The 26,109-nt window shown below is 41.0% G+C and overlaps 1 protein-coding gene across 2 annotated transcripts in view; it reads right to left on the bottom strand.

Moving 5' to 3' along the window:
* Positions 1-1,386: 1,386 nt before the first annotated feature.
* LY96 (lymphocyte antigen 96) overlaps positions 1,387-26,109 on the bottom strand; it is a 32,481-nt gene continuing 7,758 nt past the window's right edge. Inside the window, exons 1-5 of one of the 2 annotated variants that reach the window (XM_059994783.2) lie at positions 24,689-24,804; positions 18,072-18,161; positions 13,086-13,214; positions 2,146-2,198; positions 1,387-1,511 (exon numbers count right to left, since the gene is read on the bottom strand). In XM_059994783.2, the coding sequence (XP_059850766.1) occupies positions 1,413-1,511; positions 2,146-2,198; positions 13,086-13,214; positions 18,072-18,161; positions 24,689-24,704 (387 nt within the window). In that variant the 5' untranslated portion in view covers positions 24,705-24,804 and the 3' untranslated portion in view covers positions 1,387-1,412. Of the gene's footprint in view, positions 1,512-2,145; positions 2,199-13,085; positions 13,215-18,071; positions 18,162-24,688; positions 24,805-26,109 lie in introns of those variants that run through there. The other variant, XM_059994782.1, reaches the window with a different exon arrangement.

Raw genomic sequence — 26,109 nt, 5'->3', positions numbered from 1 at the left:
GGCCCGCGTACCGCAAAAAAAAAAAGTGTAAGAGGTGTGCTTCATGCTACCTGAGGATAATTCCCTGGGAAAGTAGCACCTGAGTCAGTGAAGATCCACACCTGTTACTGATAAGGGGTAAAGGTCGGGTAATGTGGAGGCATGGGGCTGAGGTAGAGGGAACCGTGTGGGTGAAGGTCCGGGAGTAGGAGGGAGTATGGCACATTCCGGAACACAGAGAGCAAGGGGAGGGTGGTGGGAAAAGGGGCTGGAGAGGGAAAGGGTGGGCAGGGCCTGGCATACTCTCCGAAAGATTCCAGCTTTATCCCGAAAGGCATCAAAAGCCACAGGAAGGGCCTTGTTTGTTTTTGTTTTGTTTTGTTCCATTTGCACTGCAGTGACGTGACAGGACCTGTATTTTGAAAGTATTATTGAAACTACCTTTGTGGAGGATGACTTACCTGAGGTACCTGACCAGGTGCAGGACAATCAGTCAGGAGGCAGCAGAGGAGTCCAGGGGAGAAATGCTGGCAACTTGTCCCAGAGTAGAGGCAGGAAATGGAGAGAAGTCGACCGATTGAAGAGGCTGTATTATGGGCTATGTGTCTATGTGTGCTCTGGGCTGAATTGTGAACGTTCAAAATTCACATGCTGAAGCCCTAACCCCCAGTACTTCTGAATGCAACTGGATTTGGAGACAGGGTCTTTAAACAGGTAATTAAGGTAAAATGATGTCACTCAGGGGGGCCCTAAACCAATATGACTGGTGTCCTTATAAGAAGAGGAGACTAGGACACACGCACAGAGGGAAGATAATGTGAAGATACAGGGAGGAGAAGGCCATCTACAAGCCAAGGAGAGAGGCCTCAAAAGGAACCAAATCTGCTGACACTTTGATCTCAGATTTCTAGCCTCCAGAACTGTGAAAAATAAATTTGTTGTTTAGGCCACCCAGTCTGTGGTATTTGCTATGGCAGTCCTAGCAAACTAATACACTGTGCAAAAAAAAATTTAAGTGAAAAGACTTCCCTGATGGAGCAGTGGTTAAGAATCTGCCTGCCAATGCGGGGGACGCGGGTTCGAGCCCTGGTCCGGGAGAATCCCACATGCCGCAGAGCAACTAAGCCCGTGCGCCACAACTACTGAGCCTGTGCTCTAGAGCCCACGAGCCACAACTACTGAGCCCACGTGCTACAACTACTGAAGCCCGCACGCCTAGAGCCCGTACTCTACAACAAGAGAAGCCACTGCAATGAGAAGCCTGTGCACTGCAACGAAGAGTAGCCCCCGCTCGCCGCAACTAGAGAAAGCCTGTGCGCAGCAAAGAAGACCCAACACAGCCAAAAATAAACAAATAAAATAAATAAATTAAAAAAAAGATTTTAAATGAAGAATGAAACCTTTGAAAAATAAAAACATATGCTCGATTTATTCTAACTGAAATCAGGGTGGTATATGATGGTAAAGTTCAAGCAAAGGAGCCTTTCTTCAGTGTTCCCAGCAATGGCTTCTGTAATACAATCGTATCGTCCCTAAAACGAGTAGTAAGAAATACAAGTAATATAAAATGTTAGATGCTTCTATTTTGTAAGACTTTTATAAGAATTTTATCCTACTAGGAGAAAGCCATTTAAATTGAATTGGTTTTTACTTTCTCAGTTTTCTAGCCTAGCCTATGAAATCTTCAAACATTAGATATAATTTGTAACAAAATAGGTAAAGAATATGCATTATTAATGTTTATCTTAAAATAGTTACCAGAAGTGAAACATGTGCAAAATTTCATTGCATTTCTAATGCAAATATCTAAAATTACATCATTATTATCCATGGAGGCAGTCACTGAGTTATACACAATGGTCCTACAGTGCTTTCACCCAAAGATCATTCAACATATTAACAATGAGCATTACTTTTAGCAAGGTATGTTGGAAGGAAAAAATAAAATTTAAAAAGGGCTTTCTTTGGTGTAAGTTTTCTATTTTTTCCATATTCCACAGAAAGAAGAAAGAGCAAAATATCGAAAACCAAAAAGAAGTGAAAAAAAGCCTTGAACATCTTAATCTTGAATCGATATTTTTAGAAGCTGTGAATCGCTCGTTTCAAATTCTTAACACATCTGTTACTGCAAAAGGTTAAGGAAGTACAAAATGACTTGAACAATACCTTAGAAAATCGTATTTCCTTGAAGGAGAATGATATTGTTGTATTCACAGTCTCTACAACCAAAATACAAAATACAAAAAGTTATTGGCTAACATCAGGTGATTTTTCTTGTTTGTAGTCCACAGTGCACCTCTTACAATTTTACTACTGGCAGAAGCAATCCCAAGCAAAATCATAGAGAAATAATGAATCTTATACCCTGGCTACGATTCTCCTGTGGCTTCCTCTGCCACACTGAGCCCCTCTCAGTATCAGCCTATATCTCATCCCTTAGCAGATACAAACTTGTAAGGCCCACTGGTCTCAATAATGAATGAATGATGAACAAGCTAGTGCTAATATGCTTCATCCCAAGTTACGTATGTGCATATTTACTGTTGCTGCCTCTTAGCAGGGAATGATAAAGAAAAATCTTCCTAAAGGTGGAGGAGAGATTTGGGAGGGCAGCCAGGATACCAAATCTCCTTCCAATCCCACCACCGAGAAGCCTAGCTACGTAGTCACTTGAAATGCACAGCCATGGGCCTGGCCCTGAGGAAGCTGTGGGACAGAGTCAGAAATGCAGGAAAAACCACACTCCACTGACCCAGTCAGAAACAACAAAGCAGTGAACTTACAGGGTAGGGATAGAAAGAGAAATGTTCTGAACCTCTAACAAAAGCAGTATTGACCAAAAATCTTTCTTAAAGTAATATAAATAGTCAAGTGCAAACTGTATTGATTATTTTTCTCCAGGTTGGCTAAAGACAATCCTTACCAGCAAATGAATAGATTATGTCTACATCTATACCTTCATTTCTCACAAATAAGCATTTATTTATTTGCTTCTGGGAGTATTGTTATTAGGGGTACTAATACATTAAGATGTTGGTTCTTGAACTTAGTAAAGTGATCATATCTTCATGATCTTATGATCCTTCATTCAAGGCTAATCCAATTCAAATGTAATAGTTCAACCAATATTTATCGAAAGCCTACTATGTACCAGGGACTGGGGATACAAGGGTTAGTACAATACCATCCTTTCCCTCAAAGAGTTAAAGTCTTTTGGGGACACAGACATGAAAAGAAACCATTCCAAATACAATGTGCAATGAAAAGATGCAGTAAGGATAAAGGCAGGATAGCATTTTTGTTAAGAGTGATGGCTCTGGGACCTGAACTGCTTGGATTTGAATCCCAGCTCCTCTACTTACTCGGTGTGTGACCTTGGACAAGTCACTTAACTTCTCTGTGCCTCAGTGAAATGAGGCAGTGGATAATAACACCTACCTCATAGGATTATTCTGAGGGTGTCAACTGAAAAAAATGCACAGCCTATAGTTAAGAATTATGCTTTATTCGGTGGACGTACTGAGGACTTAAGCCTGGGAGACAGTCTCTCAGATAGTTCTGAGGCACTGCTCCAAAGGGGTAAGCAAGGAGCCAGAATATATAGAAGTTTTTCCAAAAAAAACTGAGGCAGTCGGAACATCAAAAGATTACTGTAAATTAAAGAAAAACCAGACCTCTCAAGTTCATGAATTTAGCACTTTTCCATGTATGGGAAGATGCAAGAGTCTGGGCTCACTGAATCATTCCTTTGATGTGCACCTGAACTATCTAGGGCCGGTATCCTGTGTTCTCCATCCTGAAACCCCTCAGAGTCCACCCTGGTGGGGGGGAAAGGGAGGGAAGGGAGGGGGCGGCTGCAGTGGCTGAAGCCTTGATGGCCACAACATTCTTTGTTTACTGATATGGCAGGTGACATTCTCTGTCCACAAGGGCTATATAAGTTAATACATGTAAGCGCTCAGAACAAGGCCTGGAACATAGCACTCATTAAATGTTATTAACATTCAAATGTCATTTATTATAACACTAAATGTTACTCCTTTCTAGACCCCCCTCCCATGGCATCTTGCAAATAATAATGATAATGTTATGAATATTATAGTTGATGTTAATATTATTGTTATTGTGACAGTAGGTCCGTCACAAAAGATGGGAAGGAAGGCAGGGGGTACATTCCAGGTGGCTGGAAAAACAGGAGCAAAGGCAGGAAGGTGAAAATCAGTATAGCTTACATGTATGCCTGCAAGGGGCTCAATGTTATTAAAGCAAAGAAGCAGCAGGGGGCTTCCCTGGTGGCGCAGTGGTTGAGAGTCCGCCTGCCGATGCAGGGGACGCGGGTTCGTGCCCCGGTCCGGGAAGATCCCACATGCCGCAGAGCGGCTGGGCCCGTGAGCCATGGCCGCTGAACCTGCGCGTCAGGAGCCTGTGCTCCACAATGGGAGAGGCCACACAGTGAGAGGCCCGCGTACCACAAAAAAAAAAATAGAAGCAGCAGGAGTGCTAAGAAGTAAACCTGAAGAAGTAAGCGTGAATGCACTCAGGTTCCACACTAAGAGAATGGAGGTGATAGGGAAACATCCAAGGATGTGAAATGGTCAGAGTCTGTTTAGAGAGATGAGTCATATGACTGTATAGTAGTTGGATTTAAGGGGAGCACAGAAAGTCAGGGATATCCGTGAGAGCCCAGGAGGCAGTGACAGTGGTGAAGAGAAAAGGAGGTAAATGCCTCCCGTGACCTCCATCTCAGGTAACCTCCCTCATCATGCTCTGTCTCGTCATCCTGCTGCTTTCCTTGAGAGCACTTATCGTAAACTGAATCTTATTTCACTTTCATCTTTATCTTCTTTCGTGACCTAGTTACCATCTTGTTTCCTCCATTGGCCTACAAGCTCTATGAGGACAGGGGCTTTGCTTTGGCCACTTCTGAATTTCCAGCTCTTGGTACTACCTGGTCCCTGCATACCTGGCTCCGAGATCAGCTACATAATTTGCAAGGCTAAGCACAAAATGAAAATGGGAGGGCACTTATTCAGAAAGCACGGGAAACATCCATTAAAGGTACTAAAATATAAAGTCTTTTCCTTTCTTCCATAGTCTCTCTCCCCCTCTCTCTAGACTTGTCATGAGTTTTAAACTTTTTTTCTTTCAATTTTATTGAGATATAATTGACATATAGCACAGAAATTTAAGGTGTACAGCATAATTAACTTGACCTACATACACTGCCAAATGATTATCACGGTAATCCATCACCTCATAAAACCAAAAAAAGAAAAAGAAAGAAAGAAAAAAATGGTTTTTTTCCTTGTGATAAGAGCTTTTAGGATCTACTCTCTTAGCAACTTACAGATACACCACACAGCAGCGCTAACTACAGTCACTGCCATATTTTTTGTTTCCTAGTTAATGTATTCAAAATAAAACAAAAATTTTAATCATTAGCATGAATTTTGCCACTCCCCTTTATATCGTACAATGCCGACTGTATACACAAATATCAGAGCATTTAACTCTGAGGCAGAATCACTGAAGTTTCGCAATTTATATTTCGTGGCTCATTCCCAGAAGGTGCCTGAAGCTGATGAGGAGAAAGGGACCTAAGCCAGGCTCAGGAGGTTTGGAAGGAGGAAGAGAAGGTACCCCAGGTATGAAAGAATCCGAGGGAATGTTCCCTGGCACAGGGCGCAAGGTAAGTGTAGAAGCTCACAGGCACCCAGGGGCTGCTCCACAATGACCTGGGGGTGGGGGTGGGGGTACACCTGTGCAAAGCCTTGGCCTGAAAGGGTCGCCCTCCCACATGCTGCCAGGTGCCTCATACCCCAGAGCGGGGCAAGGAAGCCAAATCGGGCATCTTTCTTTACCACGGGCCTGCAGATCCACACGTGACCCTCAAAGGTTTTGCAACCTCTGTGCAATAACTCCACGAGCTGCCTGCCGCGGGGGAGACCGTCTGGCCCCCACCTAGTCACCCACTAAACAGTGCCACGGTGCTGCCAGCCCAGGTGGGGCAGCCACTGCCATACCCCAGCCCGGACACTGCAGGATATACCATGCCTGACCCTGACCCTCCCTGCTCCAGGCCTCCACCAGGGGCACAGGGTGGCAGGCGTCACTGGATGGGATGAGAAGGGAGATGCCAGACAGGGCCCAGGGCACCAGCAGGTAGTGAGCAGCAGGGAGCCAAAACCTGTCCAGGGGAGGTGGGCACATACACCACTGTCCCATCACACTTTGTGTACAAAACACACGCTCAAAGATAAAATGACTAAGCATCTCAAGACTGTGATCCCAGAATAGTACACCCCAAATGTGAAGCCCTTCTAAGTATAGGGCCCTGGTTGTGAAGCAAACCCTGTCAGCTTTGTAGGAGGGAGGGAGGGAGGGAGGGAGATGGATGGGACTTGAGTCTGAGGAAGAAATCAAGAGTAACTCCCAAGGGACTTCCCTGGTGGTCCAGTGGTTAAGACTCGGAGCTTCCATGGCAGGGGGCACGGGTTCAATCCCTGGTCAGGGAACTAAGATCCCGCACGCCACACTGTGCAGCCAAAAAAAAAAAAAAAAAGTAACTCCCAAATTTCTATCTGGGGGAACTGCCCAAATGTTTACCAGGTCACGCGGGAAGGAGCTCTAACCTCTTCTGTGGAGTAGCCCTCTTTTTTCAACTGTTTTGTCTTTCTTTCTGAGAAAGACATATCTCCCACTCTCCTCTTATGGGAAGTTAGCTTGAAGCCTCTTGAAGGAGCCAAGAGAGAACCCAGGTAGAGTGAGAGAAGAGGAAGACAGAACCTCAGCTTAGGCCCTTCTCTGCTCTTCCCGAAAGGGATCCACGCAGCTCACCAGTGGTCCAGTCCAGGTCTCCTGGCAACTATGCAGGACGCAGGACCCAAGCCTGGGATGGTGTTATGGGGTTGCACAGTGTCCCCCCAAAAGATATATTCAAGTCCTAACCCCCAGTACCTGTGAATATGGCCTTATTTGAAAATAGGATATTTGCGGACAGTCAAATTAAGATGAAGTAATTAAGGTGGGCCCTAATTGAATATGACTGTGTCCTTATGAAAAGGGGAAATTTGGACATGCAGACTGACGTGCATAAAGGGGGGACCACATGAAGGCACAGGAAGAAGAAGGTGATCTACAAGGCAAGAGTCTCCTGGGGCCATCAGATCCTAGGAGAGAGGCCTGGAGCAGATCCTTCCCGAGAACCTTCAGAGGGAGCACAGCCCTACAAGCACCTTGATCTCAGACTTCTAGCTTACAGAACTGTTAGATGATAAATCTCTGTTGTTCTAAGCCACCCAGTTTGTGGTACCTTGTTACAGCAACCCTTGCAAAATCCTGAAAATAAGGCTAACAGACTTATTAAGTTTAAAACACTTTTGAAATATCCATTTATTTATTCATAAATGTATTTTTGAAAGAAATGAAGGGGTGTGTGTGTGTGTGTGTGTGTGTGTGTGTGTGTGTGTGTGTGTATAAGAAGTGGAGGGACTTCCTTCGTGGTCCAGTGGGTAAGACTCTGTGCTCCCAATTCAGGCGGCCCAGGTTCGATCCCTCGTCAGGGAACTAGATCCCACATGCACGCCGCAGCTAAGGAGTCCATATGCCGCAATGAAGATCCCACGTACTGCAACTAAGACCCGGCGCAGCCAAAATAAATTAATTAAATAAATATTTTTTAAAAATAAAAGAAGTGGAATGATTATGTGTCATTTTTATTTTATGTTCACTTGCCCATATTTTCTAAATATCATATCCTAAAAACGTATGACCTTTGTAACAACCCAAAAAAGGAAAGTTATTTTAAAAGTTGGTGAGTATGTTCCTTACTCATTTGATTCCCAAATTTTCAAGGGACGGTTGACAGCATCAATGCTTCTTAAATCAGAATGTCCTGAGCTCTAAGCCCATATATTCGGCTGCCAGATGGACATGTTTATTTGAATGTTCCCAAATGGCCTTGAGCCCAACGTGCCAAACCAGAACTCGCTATCCTTCTCTTTAAAAATCTGCCCCTTCCTTTTGCACACATCATTGCTGATAAAGGCACTTCCGTCCACCCAGTCAACGGCCCTGGAGCGGTTGTTGATTGATCTAATGTTTGCCTGCCACATGAGATCAGTCAGCACTTCCCGCCTGTCCTGTTCCTCAATACGCTCTCTTTCATCTCTTCCTCTTTACTCCCAGGGCCGCCCTCGTGGTCCCTCAACAGCCTCCCAGCTGTGTTTCCTTCCATCCAAGTTTCTTGCCTCAGCCAACCCCACCTCCTTTTGAGACAGGCTGGGACCTGGGACCCTTTGCTGCAGTGCTTGCACCTGGACTAACGTCTCCTCCAGCAACAAAGCATAGAGAAACTGTAAGGGAGGAAAAATAACTGCATGCAGGCCCAGTTGGGGCAAATTATGGACAACAAGATACAAAAAGGCCAAAAAAAACCCCAACTGCCACTTCTGAAGAGCCGGAAGCAAAAACTGGGTGTCAGGAGCAAAAGCAGGGTACTGCGCATGCCCCCTGCACACACCACCACCTAAGGGGTGGGCAGACCACCTAAGCCACGCCTCTGGCCGACCCCTGGCCAGCTCGCCCCACCTCGGGAAGGGAGCGAGCAAGGGAATCTGTTACGAGCAGGGGCTACTCATTGTTGCGGTGCGCAGGCTTCTCATTGCGGTGGCTTCCCTTGTTGCGGAGCACAGGCTCTAGGCGCACAGGCTTCAGCAGCTGTGGCACGTGGGCTCTAGAGCACAGGCTCAGTAGTTGTGGCCTACGGGCTTAGTTGCTCCATGGCATGTGGGATCTTCCCGGACCAGGGCTCGAACCCGTGTCCCCTGCATTGGCAGGCAGATTCTTAACCAGTGCATCACCAGGGAAGTCCCTCTTATCAATTTCTATCGATCAGGGAAGGCTAAGAACTCTGGTCGGTAACACTTCCATAAGGACCTTAGTTATGTGCAAAAATGGAAATCTCAGTGGGTCATCCCCACCCACTAACAACAAGATGCAGGCCAATATTTTATGCATGACTTACATGTTGGCTCCTTCCCCCTTTTCTAGGCTCACCTCCAGCAATTCCCCACAAACACATTCTGCTCCAGCTACAAAAAAGATACTCCCCAAATAAAACATATTCCTTCGTGGCTAGATACGTTTGCATATGCTGTTTCCTCTCAGGGAATGTCCTTTTTCCTCACTCTCTGATGTTCTCAGACTCGATTCTAATAAAAGACTCTCTGAAGCCTTATCTGAGTTCTCCTGTCACAGTAAGTTGGTAACTATGCAGTTAAGACTAAGAGCATATAATCTATTAGCATTTATGACATTTCCTTGTAACATTTGTTCCCATGACTATTTTTCCCAGAACAGAGTGACCTTCTGAAGAGGGAGAACCTATCATTCAACTTTGGATCACCACAACCTAAATCATGACTCGCTCAAATTAGGTTCAACAGATGTTTGTGGAAGGCAGGGAGGGGAGGTGGGAAGAAGCAGGCAGGCTGGGTTGAGTCTGATACATCTTTGATCTCAAGAAAGTGAAACCTTGAAAAGTCACATAAATGTCAACATAATCCCACAGAGATTAAGTGAAATAATTGTAAAGCTGTTGTATGAGAGAAATGGACACTTTTTAAACAACAGTAATCTACCAAGAGGATTTCTTTCATTTTTGTTGTTGTTGTTGTTTTGGTTTCTTTTTTTTTTTTTTTTTAGGCCACAGTGCAGGCTTGCAGGATCTTAGGTCCCTGACCCGGGATTGAACCCATGTCCCCTGCAGTGGAAGTGTGGAGTCCTAACCACTGGACCGCCAGGGAAGTCCCGAGGATTTCTTTCAAAGGGAAAGAAAGCATGGCCAGTGGAAGAGTAGTTCTTAAGAGTTAGGAGGCTACTCCATTACCAGATCTCCAAATGACCAAGGGCACGTTACTGAACCACTGCAGACATCGGTTTCCTCACTTATAAAAATGACAGGACTATAAATAAAGTCAGGAACAAAACAAGGATCCTATTATGCACATGAATATTTAATCACCATAATTCTAGAATTCTCACGCTGAGCAATGTACTAAGCTTTTTAACACACATTCTCTAATTTAATCCTTAAAACCATGTAAAATAGGTTTCACTGTCCCCATTTCCCAGATGAGGAAAACGAGGTTGATAGAGCTAACCTCTATCAATAACACCCAAGGTCACATTGCTGATAGGTGGAAAAGCTGGGACACAGACTCAGGTGTTTATGGCTCTGAGCCCAGACTCATAAGCAATGCCAGCTCCACAATGTGTATGTGGCTTGGGGGTGGCAGACAAGTTAGAGATGAGGAGAGTTGGTTGGCTGGGAGACATATCTTGAAGCTTCATTTGCATAGCAAGCAGATTGGTTTACTTAGAAACTTTTTCTTTTGGCCACACTGCACAGCTTGTGGGATCTTAGTTCCCCAAGCAGGGATCGAATGTGGGCCCTCGGCAATGAAAGCGCAGAGTTCCAACCACTGGACCGCCAGGGAACTCCCAGAAACTTTTTTTTTTATTGACTGCTAAAAAATGTATAATCCAATTGATGTCCCTGTCAAAGCAAGTATAAGCCTTTCTGTCAAGAATTTTTATATTACTCTCGTTCCATTAATTCTCTACCCTTATTTTCCATTTTTGTCCCAACTAATTTTTGTCTATCTAATTTATGTTATGTTGCTCAAATTAACGTATGCATGTAAACTGCCTGAAATCTGTTTTTAAACAACAGACGGCACTGGTTACTTGTAAATAATTATAGGGGAAAACATTCAACTGCAATAGTAATTTTTTAAATGTTAATAAAAAACAATTAGGCTTGGGGGCTTCCCTGGTGGTGCAGTGGTTGAGAATCTGCCTGCCAATGCAGGGGACATGGGTTCGAGCCCTGGTCTGGGAAGATCCCACATGCTGCGGAGCAACTAGGCCTGTTAGCCACAACTACTGAGCCCGCATATCTGGAGCCTGTGCTCCACAACAAGAGAGGCCGCGATAGTGAGAGGCCCGTGCACCGCGATGAAGAGGCCCGTGGCCCCCGCTCGCCGCAACTAGAGAAAGCCCTCGCACAGAAACGAAGACCCAACACACCCAAAAATAAATAAACAAATTTATTAAAAACAAACAAAAAAAAAACAATTAGGCTTAAGTTTTTTAACCTAATAAAGTTTTTTTAAAACTTCTTTTTTAAAATGATAATGCCCTATACCCTGAGAAAACCATTATTCAGAAAGAGTCATGTACCACAATGTTCATTGCAGCTCTACTTACAATAGCCAGGACATGGAAGCAACCTAAATGTCCATCAACAGATGAATGGATAAAGAAGATGTGGCACATATATACAATGGACTATTACTCAGCCATAGAAAGAAACGAAATTGAGTTATTCGTAGTGAGGTAGATGGACCTAGAGTCTGTCATACAGAGTGAAGTAAGTCAGAAAGAGAAAAACAAATACCATATGCTAACACATATATATGGAATCTAAAAAAAAAAAAAAAGGTTCTGAAGACATAGAGAATGGACTTGCGGACACAGGGAGGGGAAAGGGTAAGCTGGGACAAAGTGAGAGACTGGCATGGACATATATACACTACCAAATGTAAAATAGATAGCTAGTGGGAAGCAGCTGCATAGCACAGGGAGATCAGCTCGGTGCTTTGTGACCACCTACAGGGGTGGGATTGGGAGGGTGGGAGGGAGATGCCAGAGGGAGGGATATGGGGATATATGTATATGTATAGCTGATTCACTTTATTATAAAGTAGAAACTAATACACCATTGTAAAGCAATTATACCCCAATAAAAATTTTAAAAAATAAAATGATAATGCCCAATGTTAACAAGACAGAGATTAAACTACTATACGTATATATTGCCAGTGGTACAATGTATAAACTGATACAATCTTTCAGAAAAGTAATTCAGCCTTATGTAAACAAAACCACATAGATTCAAACCATTTAAGCTCAGGAATCTCCCTTGGAGTTATGTGTTAACTCCTTCTTCCAAACATGAGAATATTCAAATCTAAAATATGAGAATATTTATATATGCATTATAATATTATTTATAATAGTAAAAATATCAGAAGAAGACTAAGTGTCTAATAGGAAAATAGTTAAGTAAACCAGGGCACACCCACTAAGGGAGATGTTTCATTATGTAACATTTATACTCTGATTTTTAAACCACATGGATTATCTGGTCAAATAATTAAATAAATTAATTTTTAAAAAGAAAATAATTAGGGCTTCCCTGGTGGCGCAGTGGTTGAGAGTCCGCCTCCTGATGCAGGGGACACGGGTTCGTGCCCCGGTCCAGGAAGATCCCACATGCCGCGGAGGGGCTAGGCCCATTAGTCATAGCCACTGAGCCTGCACGTCCGGAGCCTGTGCTCCGCAATGGGAGAGGCCACAACAGTGAGAGGCCCACGTACCGCAAGAAAAAAAAAAGAGAAAATAATTATAGTACAGTATACTTACAACTGCATAACAATATGCATGAATGAAAAAATGAGAACAAAATGTTCTTAGAAATATGATTCTGTGACTTTTTGATTGTTTTCATTTTCTAGTTTTTGGTAATGTGACAATATGATATATAGAATTTTTTAAACTATTTAAAATGCTAGTTTAAAAATTATTAAGGAAAAATTCATGGGTTTGCAATAAGTGACCTCTAAGTTCCTAAAGTTTGAAATTTTATGATTCTGTGAATAATTCCAGGGTGGAAAAAAGGGGAGAAAAGACACTGAGGGAACGAATGTAAGTGCATAGAAAAATCTATTGTGTTTTTATGAAAAATAATAAATGTAATATTTAGAAACAGAGAACCATAACCAAGGGTAAATATACAGTATTAATCTGAACAAGGTAAAAATTTTAATATCCCTTCAAACACACCAAATAAGTGTCATCTTAATAACAATCCAGTAACATAATTGTAAAATATTGTCTAAACTGCTAAAAGAAAAACTTTGGTTGGAAATAAAGAATTATTATCAGAAAAGGAACTTCACATTTTTAATGTATTTAATTTTCATAGCGTTCTCATAAGGTATTATACTCTATTCTGAGGGTAATACGAATTGAATGCTTACCTCCCTTCAGAGCTCGGCAAAAAGAATAATCATCATCAGATCCTCGGCAAATAACTTGTTTGCGCACTGGGAAATTCACGGACTTAAAAGATACATAGATATTGAAATATAAGCTTTTTATGTCTCTTCCTTAAAAAGAAAAAAATTTCATTAGCCACTCAAATAAGGTATTTTTTAATAAATATTTAAAAACCAACATTTAGTGTATACTTAAAATATGCCCTGTGCTTTTCCTACATTATTTCATTTAATTATGACAACTACCTATAATGTGGATATTATTATCCTGTTTTGTAGACGAGAAAAGTGAAGTTCTGAGAGGGCCACTAGTTGATTGTAATCAAATAGAATGTTCCACAGTGAGAATTATGTGGGCTATGCCTAAAAATAGAATAACCTATATTTTTGAGAAAACTATCAAATGAAAATATAAAATTTCCAGTTGTAGTCATAGTTCCACTAGGAAATTCAAAAGAGAGGGAAGAGAAAGGAAGGTTTTCTTTTTTCTATATATTTATTTATTTATTTTTGGCTGTGTTGGGTCTTCGTTTCTGTGGGAGGGCTTTCTCTATTTGCGGCAAGCGGGGGCCTCTCTTCATCGCGATGCGTGGGCCTTTCACTGTCGTGGCCTCTCTTGTTGTGGCGCACAGGCTCCAGACGCGCAGGCTCAGTAGTTGTGGCTCACGGGCCTAGTTGCTCCACGGTATGTGGGATCTTCCCAGACCAGGGCTCGAACCCGTGTCCCCTGCATTGGCAGGCAGATTCTCAACCACTGCGCCACCAGGGAAGACCAGGAAGGTTGTTTTGATGAAAGATTTCTTGGAGAACAAAATTGAACCTTTTGATTAAAAATTAAATAGATGAGCTATTTATTATTTCCTCAGGATCTCTTTATTACCAATGAAGATGGAAAATTCCAGGAAGAAATGCATTTTGCTCAACTCTTCTAAGTTACTCAGTTGGCCCAACTGGACAAGATGCACAATCTCTCTTATAATGAAAACAATTATTGTAACCACTACCTCATGGAAAGTATTTTCCTAATAAGGTCACCATGACTCATTGTAGCCATAATAAAAATTTAAAAAAAGTTTTTCCATCTTTACCTTGAACTTGGCTATGCAGAACAGAACTGCTAGCTCCTTCCTCAAAACCCTGTCCTTCCTTTGGTGTTGGCGCTACCACTCTCTTCTTCTTGTCCTCCAACCGTTCTGCGTTCTGACTCCTCTCCCCAGTCTAGCTCACTGACTCATCTTTCTTAGGATTCTAATCTCAGTGCTTCTCAATTTTCACACTGCACACTCTCCCCAGCTTTAAATACCACATAGGGTAATAACTCCCAAATCTTCATCTTTAGTCTCAACCTTTCTTTTAAGCATCTGTCCCCTGTGTGCATTCAATATCTCTACTCAAATGTCACTTATTACCACACCCAAAAGATCCAAAATTGATTTCCTTATCTTCATCACCAAATCAGCACTAGAATTCCTAATCCCGGTCGATCCTACTGGTGTCCCTTTTATCCCCATTACCACTATCTTAATGCAGCCTCTCGTTACTCTGAGCCTAAAGTACCACCAAACTTCCTTACTTGTCTCCACTTCTCTACTTTCAGGGTAAAGTGTAGAGAAGAAGAACGTTATACAGTCTGTTTCAAACAGTGGCCCCGTGGCCCACGCCACGGGCATGGACCTGAACCTTTCTCAAAGCAGGGATGTGTATAGAAGTTGAAGAGCTGTTTTCACAAGGGATGCCTTGAGATACAAGCACCTGGTAGCGTGGCATCCAACGATAATGCAGAACAAAGAATCTTCTTCCATTTCTGCGTGGAACACACTATGATTCCAGTCTTCAATGATTCCAAGAAAGGAAGTGCTGCTTTGACATCTCAACCCTTTACATCTTGAGAAGCTTCTTGCCCTTAGATATCACTGTGGTCATGTTAGGCACGTGAACAGTGGTTGAAGTGAGGTACCACTTGCATGGCTCAGCAGGCCAGAGATATCAATGTGGGTGTTGGAGTGAGAGACAAGAAACATGGTGGCTCTCGGGGGTTTAGCGAAGAAGACTGTTTTTGAGCTCACCTAACACAACTTTGGGAACTTCTGAAAATAACGTTGAGGAAGGCTTATGAACCAGCTGTATATGTCAATTAGTTAATAGTGACATATAATTTATTAGCAAGGCTATGAAGTCTCAAATCATTTCCATTCCCAACCTATTTTTGGTACAAGATTGCTCTTATAGCTCTTACTGAATTTAAGTAGCGATAGGGCCACAAAAATAAGGTTGATTTCTATAAATGTGGCCCACATTTTATACAGATGTTCTAGTATATTCTAGGGAAACTCAGGTCATAACTACAAAGCATCATAAAAAAACATGACTCGGGGCTTCCCTGGTGGCGCAGTGGTTGGGAGTCTGCCTGCCGATGCAGGGGACACGGGTTCGTGCCCCGGTCTGGGAAGATCCCACATGCCGCGGAACGGCTGGGCCCGTGAGCCATGGCCGCTGAGCCTGCGCGTCCGGAGCCTGTGCTCCGCAACGGGAGAGGCCACAGCAGTGAGAGGCCCGCGAACCACACACACAAAAAACAAACATGACTGAATCATTCTTTCATTACTGAATTAATATCATGTTATATAAATGTCATATTTAGTAAGTGATTAGGGTATTTGTGGTGGCCACGGAGGTGTGCTGCTCAAAACTCCCTTCCAAAGAATCTGTGTGGAGGAGGGCCGTGGGCAGACAGCCACCAGCTACTGCACTTTTAGATATATCTTAGCACTCATCCGGAGGCCAGACTCGAACAGTCTGCTCCTATAATGACCGAGCACAACAAGGACACTAGAGCCAGCCTACACCTGCCTATCATGGGACACGTGTGACAGGCAATCATTGCTCTAAGACTCCCCACTGACCTGGCTGAGGATGTCTCAGGGATGCATTTTGGTCTGATGACCATCCTACCAAATTCTCCTTCCTTCTCTCTCATTTCAAAGGTATCGGACCAACGCTTCAATCTGCCTCCTCTCCTTGCCTGCTCTAGCTTCCTCTTTCCTTTATTGTTCACAAACATTTCCCCCCCCAAAATCCTTTGTATGTCTAATTCCTTCTTGGTATCTGCTTTTCAGAGAACCCTAAGTGAAACTGTGTTGTATTATTATTACTTGGGTCTGGAAGGCCTGTTTCCTGTGTGTTAAGGGGAAGGGGCTCACTTGAAAATGAGGTCATTCATTATGTAAATAAACACTTTTGCAAATACCTAGAGGTAAAGCACCCCACATAGACCAGAAAACAAAACCTGAGAAAAGAGGAAGAAATTGTAGAGCCTTTGTTGGGCAAAAATTTAGATTATTTTAGGGGATTAAGAGATACAAACTACTATGTATAAAATGAGCAACAAGGATATATCATATAGAACAGGGAAATATAGCCATTATTTTGTAATAACTTTAAATGGAGTATAATCTGTAAAAGTACTGAAACACTATGTTGTACACCTGAACTCAATATAGTATTGTAAATCAACTATACTTCAGTTAAAAAAAAAAAAAATGTAGATTATTTATTTCCCCCTTGGCCAAGAAAGTGGAGCAAGTAGCTCATTGTTCTTTCCTCTGTGCTACCACTAAGCCTTATTGCTATCATTTCACTTATCATACTATATTATCTACACATCTGCCTCTTCTATTGCACTGAGAGATTCTTGAAGGTCAAGAGAATGTCTTTTTTATCAATGAATTCACAGCACCTAGCATAATACTTGAAATAAACTATACATTTACTAAGTATTTTTTAATGAATAAATGAATGCAGAAACAAAGTATCAAGATACAGGTTTTCAGGAAAATTAAAGCATAAGTTTATCGTCTATCATTTCTAGATTCTCAACTACCCTTTTTCCTGTAAGCTGGAGAACTAAAATCAGGGGGATATGTTTCTTTAGTTTATTTATGGAAAAGCACATTTTAAAGGATAAGCTCCAAATATAAGCTAGGATGTAAATGATAATAGTGATAATGAAAACAATGATGATAATGATGATGATTACAACTGAATTTCCTGGGATCCTTACAGGCAACAGCTGACCGGTAGGAGAGGATGAAACTTCTGTGCGTTTTCACAAACACTCAGATCCAGCCCAGTGCTATCACCATCACCCAATTAACTTTTATAAGATGATGGCAAGTAAAATCATAGAGAGGAAGAAGAAGAAATAACACAAAACAAAACAAAAATCATTGCCTTTTTTCATATCATCAACATATTTTTTTCTAGAAAGGTCACCTTTAGGAAAAAAAGTCCTTGCTTGCTCATACGCAAATCTTTGACTCATGGAAACCCAAGTTTACTTATCAGCTGAATATCTAATGATTGACAATGGATATACCTAGTAGATGGTTAGAAGTTTCAAATTATTTCAATTTTTACCATGCCATTATGTAATCCCTCCTCATGAGTATGAGCTAGCCTAGTGACTTGCTTCTAACAAACAGAATACAGCAAAGGTGATAGGGTGGCACTTTCATCATTAGGCTACATAAGACTGTGACTTCTATCTTGTTAGTTAACTGTCCCCCTTGCTAACTTCAGGGAAACAAGAAGCCATGATGAAAAGGCCCACATGACAAAGAACTGAGGGCTGGCCAACAGTCAGACAGAAACTGAACACTGTCAACGACCACATAAGCTTAGAATCGGGTCCTTCCCTAGTTGAGCCTTCAGAAGAAACCCTGGCCAACACCTTAATTGCAGCCTTGTGGGAGACCTCCTGAAGCTGACACAGGTAAGCCATGCCCAGACTACTGACATACGAAGACTATGAGATAAAGAATATGTCCTGTTTTAAGCCATTAAGATTGTGGTAATTTGTTACATAGCAAGAGAAAACTAATACTCATACATGTAGAACACCATCATTTTTCATTGATATTTCTGGAACGCTTTTAATTGTAATCTACAAAAACAAAACTTTGGACTTACTTGGAATGTAGTAAAGATACAGATTTCCACGGCCTCCCTTCAATGTTATACAGGGCTCGGCATTTATTGAAATAGGGAATTTCAAGTTATCTAAATGGAACAAAGAAAATGTCAATAAAATTACTATAAATCATTTACAATAAGTATTCTGAATATCAGCCCCCCAAAACTACCTTTAGTATTAAAATTTTATGAGAAAAATTAAGGGTAGTTAAAAATATCTCCCTCCCCAGAGGAGTAAAGTCAGCCAGATGGTAGAGTAAAAAGTCCTCCTTCTCTTGACAAACACACCAGTTCAGCAACAATTTACGGACAATTTCCCTTTGTGAGAAATCAGAAACCAACCGAAAGTCTCCTGCACCCAGGAGAATGTAAAAACAGACTCACCAATTCAGTACTGAGGTTCGGGACACCTCTCACAAGAGACACTGCTCCTGGCATAGCATAATTAGGAAGAGCTAACCTACCCCTCAATTTCACTCAGAACGAAGAGATTGGTTCATGCGTTCAGAGCCCCAACTTTTCCAAGGAGATCCCCAGAGGACTAAAGAAAGAAAGTCTGAACAGTGTTATAACTAGTAAGGAGATTGATTCAGTAATCAAAAATTTCCCAAAGAAAAGTCCAGGACCAGATGGCTTTACAGGAGAATTCTAGTAAACATTTAAGTCAGAATTAACACCAAACATTCTCAAACTCTTCCAAAAAAATGAAGAGGAGGGCACACTTCCAAACTCATTTTATGAGGCTAGCATTACCGTGATAGTAAAGCAAGACAAAGACACTACATGAAAACTATAAGCCAATATCCCTGATGAGTTTAGATGCAAAAATCTTCACAAAATATTAGCAAACTGAATTCAACAGCACATTAAGAGGATCATATACCTTGATTAAGAGGCATTTATCCGTGGGATGCAAGGATGGTCTAACACACAAAAATCAATTAAAGTGATATGCCACATTAATAGAATGAAGAATAAAAATCACATGACCATCTCAATAGATGACAAAATTCAACATCCTTTCATGATAAAAACTCTCAACAAACTAGAATTAGAGGAAATGGCCTCAACATAATTAAGGCCATATATGAAAAGTCCATAGTTAACATCATACCCAATAGTGAAAAACTAAAAGATTTTCCTCTAAGATCAGAAGCAAGGCAAGAATACCCACTCTCAACATAGTACTGGAAGTCCTAGCCAGATGAATTAGATAAGAAAAATAAATAAAAGGCATCCAAATCAGAAAAGAAGAAGTAAAATTTTCTGCTTGCAGATGACATAATTTATATCTAGAAAACCCTAAAAACTCCGTTAAAAATTGTCAGAACTAATCAAAAAATTCAGTAAAGTTACAGGATACAAAATCAAAATACAAAAAAATCAGTTGCGTTTCTGTACACTAACAATGAACTATACAAAAAGGAAATTAGGAAAACAATCTCATTTACAATAGCACCAAAAGAATAAAATATCTAGGATTAAACTTACCTAAGGAGGTGAAAGACTTGTATGCTTAAAACTACAAAACATTGATGAAAGAAATTAAACAAGACACAAACAAATGGAAAAATATCTTATGTTCATTGACTGGAAGATTAATGTTATTAAAATGTCCATATTACCCAAAGCAATCTATAGAATCAATACATTTCTATCAAAATCTCAATGGCATTTTTTACAGAAATAGAAAAAACAACTCTAAAATTCATATGGAACCACAAAAGATGACAAATAGGCAAAAAAATCTTGAGAAAGAGGAAGCATCACATTTCCTGATTTCAAACTATACTGCAAAGCTACAGTAATCAAAACAGTATGGTAGTGGCAAAAAGACAGCCATATAGACCAATGGAACCGAACAGAGAGCCCAGAAGTAAATCCATGTGTATTTTGTCAACTAATCTTTGACAAGGATGCCAAGAATGCACAATGGGGAAAGGACAGTCTCTTCAACAAATGGTGCTGGCAAAACATGCAAAAGAAAGAACTGGACCTTTATCTTATACCACAAATGAAAACCAATCCAAAATGGATTAAAGACTTAAACATAAGATTTAAGACTGTAAAAACCCTAGAAGAAAATACAGGGGAAAAGCTTCATGACATTGATCTTGACAATGACTTCATGGATATGACATGGAAAGCAAAGGCAGCAAAAACATCAATAAATAAGTGGGACTATATCAAACTAAAAAGCTTCTGTACTGCAAAGGAAACAATCAACAGAGTGAAAAGGCAGCCTATGGAATGGGAGAAAATACTTACAGACCATATATCTGATAAGGTGTGAATCTCCAAAATATATAAGGAATTCCAACAATTCAATTATAATAAAACTAATAACCTGATTTTAAAATGAGCTAAGGACTTGCATTTGTTGAGACGTGGATGGATCTAGAGACTGTCATACAGAGTGAAGTAAGTCAGAAAGAGAAAAACAAATATTGTATATTAACGCATGTATGTGGAACCTAGAAAAATGGTACAGATGAACCAGTCTGCAGGGCAGAAGTTGAGACACAGATGTAGAGAACAAACATATGGACACCAAGGGGGGAAAACCGTGGTGGGGTGGGGATGGTGGTGTGCTGAATTGGGTGATTGGGATTGACATGTATACACTGATGTGTATAAAATTGATGACTAATAAGAACCTGCAGTATAAACAAACAAACAAACAAACAAAAAACTAATACTAAACTTTCTTTGGGTTATTTGTATGGAAATATGTTAATATAAATGTTTCAGACATTACATGAAATTTCTAAAAATCTTATATGTTCTGCTATAAAGTTATAAGTCATAATTCTAGTTATTACTTTAAAATGTGTATCTCAGAAATAACTAAATTTCCTTGTCAATTGCATTATTATGAACTTTCATCAAATCTTTAACCGTGGTCATTTTTAAGTCTTTTGTCATTTACAGACAGTTCTGGGTGTACTCTGATGCTTTTGCAAAAATGTTCCTATAAAAGGGTTTCGGGCTTCCCTGGTGGCGCAGTGGTTGAAAGTCCGCCTGCCGATTCAGGGGACACGGGTTCGTGCCCCAGTCCGGGAAGATCCCACATGCCACAGAGCAGCTGGGCCTGTGAGCCATGGCCGCTGAGCCTGAGCGTCCGGAGCCTGTGCTCCGCAATGGGAGAGATCACAACAGCGAGAGGCCCGCGTACCGCAAAAAAAAAAAAAAGGGTTTCATCTTCAAGGAATTCATGGAAAAGACTCTGACAAGTACAGGTTTCTGGTAACTGACTATACTGCTGAACTGAATGAATAAACATTTTCAGAACTCTAATGGAAAACTGATGAATTCATAAAAGTGCTAACAAAAGATCAAGATAAAAAAAATTAATTACATGGGACTGAGTGAACTGATGAGGATGATTATAATTTTTGTGACTTTCTGTTTGAATAAAAATAAAAAATCCCACAAGGACTCAGAGGCAAAAAATATACAAATCAATTTTCACTGCAAAGTAAAGGAGCTGTTACAGTGGAGGATTACTGGACTGAATGTCAATATTATGACATAGTATGAGTGTGTTTCGTGTTTGGTAATTGCAATCCTTGTTGCTTTTGTTGTGGTCATCCATTTACAATGCTTGGTGTCAGTTTATTTATCTCTTGTAAAAATAAAATACAGTGTGTGTGAAAAAATAAATAAATTAATTAATTAAATAAAATGAGCTAAGGACTTGAATAGACATTTCTCCAAAGAAAACATGCAAATGGCCAACAGGTATATAAAAACATGCTCAACGTCACTAAGCATCAGGAAAATGCAAATCAAAACCACAATGAGATATCACCTCACACCAGTCAGATTGGCTATTATCAAAAAAAGAAAAGAAGGACAAGAGTTGGCAAGGATGTGAAGAAACTGGAATGCTTGCACACTGCTGGTAGGAATGCAAAATGGTACAACTGCTCTAAAAAACAATACAGAGATTCCTCAAGAAATTAAAAATATGGGCTTCCCTGGTAGCGCAGTGGTTGAGAATCTGCCTGCTAATGCAGGGGACACGGGTTCGAGCCCTGGTCTGGGAAGATCCCACATGCCACGGAGCAGCTAGGCCCACGAGCCACAACTACTGAGCCTGCGCGTCTGGAGCCTGTGCTCTGCAACAAGAGAGGCCGCGACAGTGAGAGGCCCGTGCACCGCAATGAAGAGTGGCCCCCGCTTGCCACAACTAGAGAAAGCCCTCGCACAGAAATGAAGACCCAACACAGCCATAAATAAATAAATAAATAAATAAAATAAAGGGCCACCCTGGCTACTCTTTAAAAAAAATTTTTTAAAAATTAAAAATATTACTACCATATGATCCAGCAATCCCACTTCTGGGTACTTATCCAAAACAATTGAAATCAGGATCTCGAAGAGATATTAGCATTCCTAAATTCATTGCAGCACTATTCACAATAGCCAAGATGTGGGAACAACCTAAATGTCCATCAACAGATACATGCATAAAGAAAATGTGGTCTATACATACAACGGAATACTATTTAGTCCTAAAAAAAAGGAAATTTTGCAATATGCTACAATATGGATGAACCTTGAGGACATTATGCTAAAGGAAATAAGCCAGTCATATAAGGACAAATACTGCCTGAGCCCACATATCTAAAATAGTCAAATTCATAGAATCAAAGAGTGGATGGTGGTTGCCAGTGGCTGAGGGGAGAGGGAAATGGGGAGTTACTAATCAATGGGCATAGAGTTTCAGTCAAGCAAGTGAATAAGCTGTAGAGATCTGCTGTACAATTTCATGCCTGTGGTCAACAATGATGTACTGTACACTCAAAAATTTAAGAGGGTAGATCCCATGTAAAATGTTCTTACCACAGTAAAATAAAATTTAAAATACTGTATGAATACCAAAAAAACTCCCTATAATGTAAACAGATTAGTATTTTAATGCCCTTACATTGTTAAGGTGGAGGTTGAAGGTAGTGAATTACTTTAAACTGTGGGGAAGGGGGTGAACTCCCCAAAACATATTTTCATAAAATTACTTGTTCCATTTTCATACTTTTTAACCTGTTCTTTTCTACATTGCTCTTCTTTTCTATATTCTCCTCACCTCTCTGTATGTTCCATTGGTTAAAAATAGAAAATACACATCAAGTACTTAGAATTCTAGTAAATGGTAAGTGCCTGAATACATGAATGAATGAGTTAATAAACAAATCTTCCTAAATAAGAAGTTTCAAGAAGGATGTAGAAGAGCTTATAAAAGCACTGAGGAGGAGGGGAAAGAGACTAAACCAGTTTTATTTAATTTGCCCCTGAATGCAACCCTTAAAATTAATGTTAACATCTCTCATTCAATGAATTGAGTTTGCCTGCAATAAAAGTCTCACAGAATGAGCTATATTAACAGTCATTTCATCGAATCATGGATGTTCACAAACATCTGATGCAAAGATGTTTATTCCTGTGTGGATTATGACCAAAGGAAAACCTGCCCAATTTGCAATAACATGGATGAAACCTGAGGGCACTGTGCTAAGTGAAATTAGTCAGACAAAGAAAGACAGGGAATTACCTGGCGGTCCAGTGGTTAGAACTCCGAGCTCTCACTGCTGAGGGCCCGGGTTGGGGAGCTAAAATCCTATCAGCCATGTGGCACAGCCAAAAAAAAGACAAATACTGTATGACTTCACTTATATGTGGAATCTAAAAAACAAACACACTCAAAAGACAAAAAATAAACTCACAGACACACAGGCTGCTAGAGGTAGGGGGTGGAAGATTGGAGAAATGAGTGAAGTGGGTCAAAAGGTACAAACTTCCAGTTATAAAATAAATAAGTCATGGGGAAGTAATGTACAGCATGGTGACTATGGTTAATAATACTGTTTTACGTATTTGCGGTACGCGGGCCTCTCACTGCTGTGGCCTCTCCCGTTGCGGAGCACAGGCTCCGGACGCGCAGGCTCAGCGGCCATGGCTCACGGGTCCAGCCGTTCCGCGGCATGTGGGATCTTCCCGGACTGGGGCACGAACCCGCGTCCCCTGCATCGGCAGGCGGACTCTCAACCACTGCGCCACCAGGGAAGCCCCCTGTTTTACATATTTGAAAGTTGCTAAGAAAGTGGATCTTAAAAGTTTTCACCAAAAGAAGAAAAAAATTGTAACTATGTGAGGTGATGGATGCTAACTAGCTTTATCGTGGTGATCACTTCACAATATATACAAATATCGAATCATGTTGTATACCTGAAACTAATATAATGCTATATATCAATTATATCTCAAGTAAAAAAATGCTCAGAGGTGGCTGAATAAATAAATATTGTGCATCTATTTACTGAATTAATATACAGTCATTAACATGAATTTTTATGATATTTAATGTTATAGACGTTTATGGTATACTATCAAGTTTAAAAAATGCTGGTTACCCAACAGTATATACAATATGGTTCTACTTTTACTGTTTTCAACATATATCATTATATATCTAAAAGAATATTTACCAAAATATCAGAATGTTCATAGTGGTTAACTCTTAACTGTGATAGGCTTATGGTGCCTTCTTTTCTTTTTTATTCACCTATATTTTTGAAGGTTTGCATAATTAATATACTTATTAACTTTCTTACCATGAAAGGTTGACATGGTATTGAAACGTGGGCACTTCCATATGCATTACCGAGCACAGTGCAATGTGTCTCTTCTTTCTCAGTGATAAGCTTGTAGAAGACCCTCAGAGCAAGACAACCAAGACTCTGGAGCAAAGCCGGGAACAAGTTAAAAGCAGTGAATCACCAGGGCCATGTTGTATGTCATAAGGGCAATTCTCTATTTTCAGTTAAGTTTCCCACATGTCTGAAGTTGGTCTGATTATGATGAAACCATCGACAAGTCAATGCAATCAGACAAATGTTCAGAATACCCCTATGGGTGCTCAGTGTTAAGCCAGCACCAGAGCAAGGCAGAGTGGGGTAGGGTGGAGTGAGGGCGGAGAATAGAAGTGTAACCTTAATCTTTATGTCAGGAAGCCTAAGATTTTTCTAGGAAGACGAGACCACCATACATTAAAAAAATTAGATGTAAGGATCAAAAGATCACATAACAGTACATAGCATGTGACTTTTAATTTATTTGCAAAGGTTGGGGAACTAACAGAAAATAGCTTTATTACTTTAAAGTCACCATGTTTATGGTAAAATTCTACATTTGGTTTATTAAATACCAAAGAAAGCAGTGGTCAGGTTCAGCAAAAGCATAGTACAAGAGCCTCCGTTTTCCCCTGCAACCACAAATGTCAGCATTGTGAATCCATCATAGCACTTTATCCCACTGAGCTCTGCCTCAGAATCCTTCTTAACCCAACAGTCCAGGCAACTGCAGTTGGCACAGGAAATGAAACCAGTGCCACCCTGAGTGTTGGTATTAAGTACTATTGGAGATCAAGGGAGGAAGCATTAGCTGGAGTTGAGCCATCACAGCACTTCATTTTACCTCTTTAGCAGAATTTCCCTTACATAAATATGCAGTTCCTTCTGACAGGAATGCCCTGTCCTCATCGGTCTAGAAACTCCTTGTCTGCCTTCAAAATGTATTCAAATATCAACAATGCTGTTAAGCCTTCCTTGACTCCTCCACACCTCCCCAGCCCGACAGCCACAAACACACTATCATTCACAGTACTTGATCATCCTTCAATGGTCATTTAAAATGTTTACTACAGGGCCTTCCCTGGTGGCACAGTGGTTGGGAGTCCGCCTGCCGATGCAGGGGACACGGGTTCGTGCCCCGGTCCGGGAAGATCCCACATGCCGCGGAACGGCTGGGCCCGTGAGCCATGGCCACTGAGCCTGCGCGTCCGGAGCCTGTGCTCCGCAACGGGAGAGGCCACAACAGTGAGAGGCCCGCATAGCGCAAAAAAAAAAAAAAAAAATGTTTACTACAATTATTTGCTTGCATGTCAGTCTTCTTCATAAAAATAGCACAAACCTTGAGGGCAGGAAGCATGTCTCATTCATTTTTCATGTCTCTTGAGCACAGCACACTGTAGATA

This window comes from Delphinus delphis, chromosome 17 (genome assembly GCF_949987515.2).
Source record: "Delphinus delphis chromosome 17, mDelDel1.2, whole genome shotgun sequence".
Lineage (NCBI taxonomy): Eukaryota > Metazoa > Chordata > Mammalia > Artiodactyla > Delphinidae > Delphinus > Delphinus delphis.
Note: the sequence above shows the minus strand (reverse complement) of the source record. Positions and strands in the feature narration are given on the sequence as shown.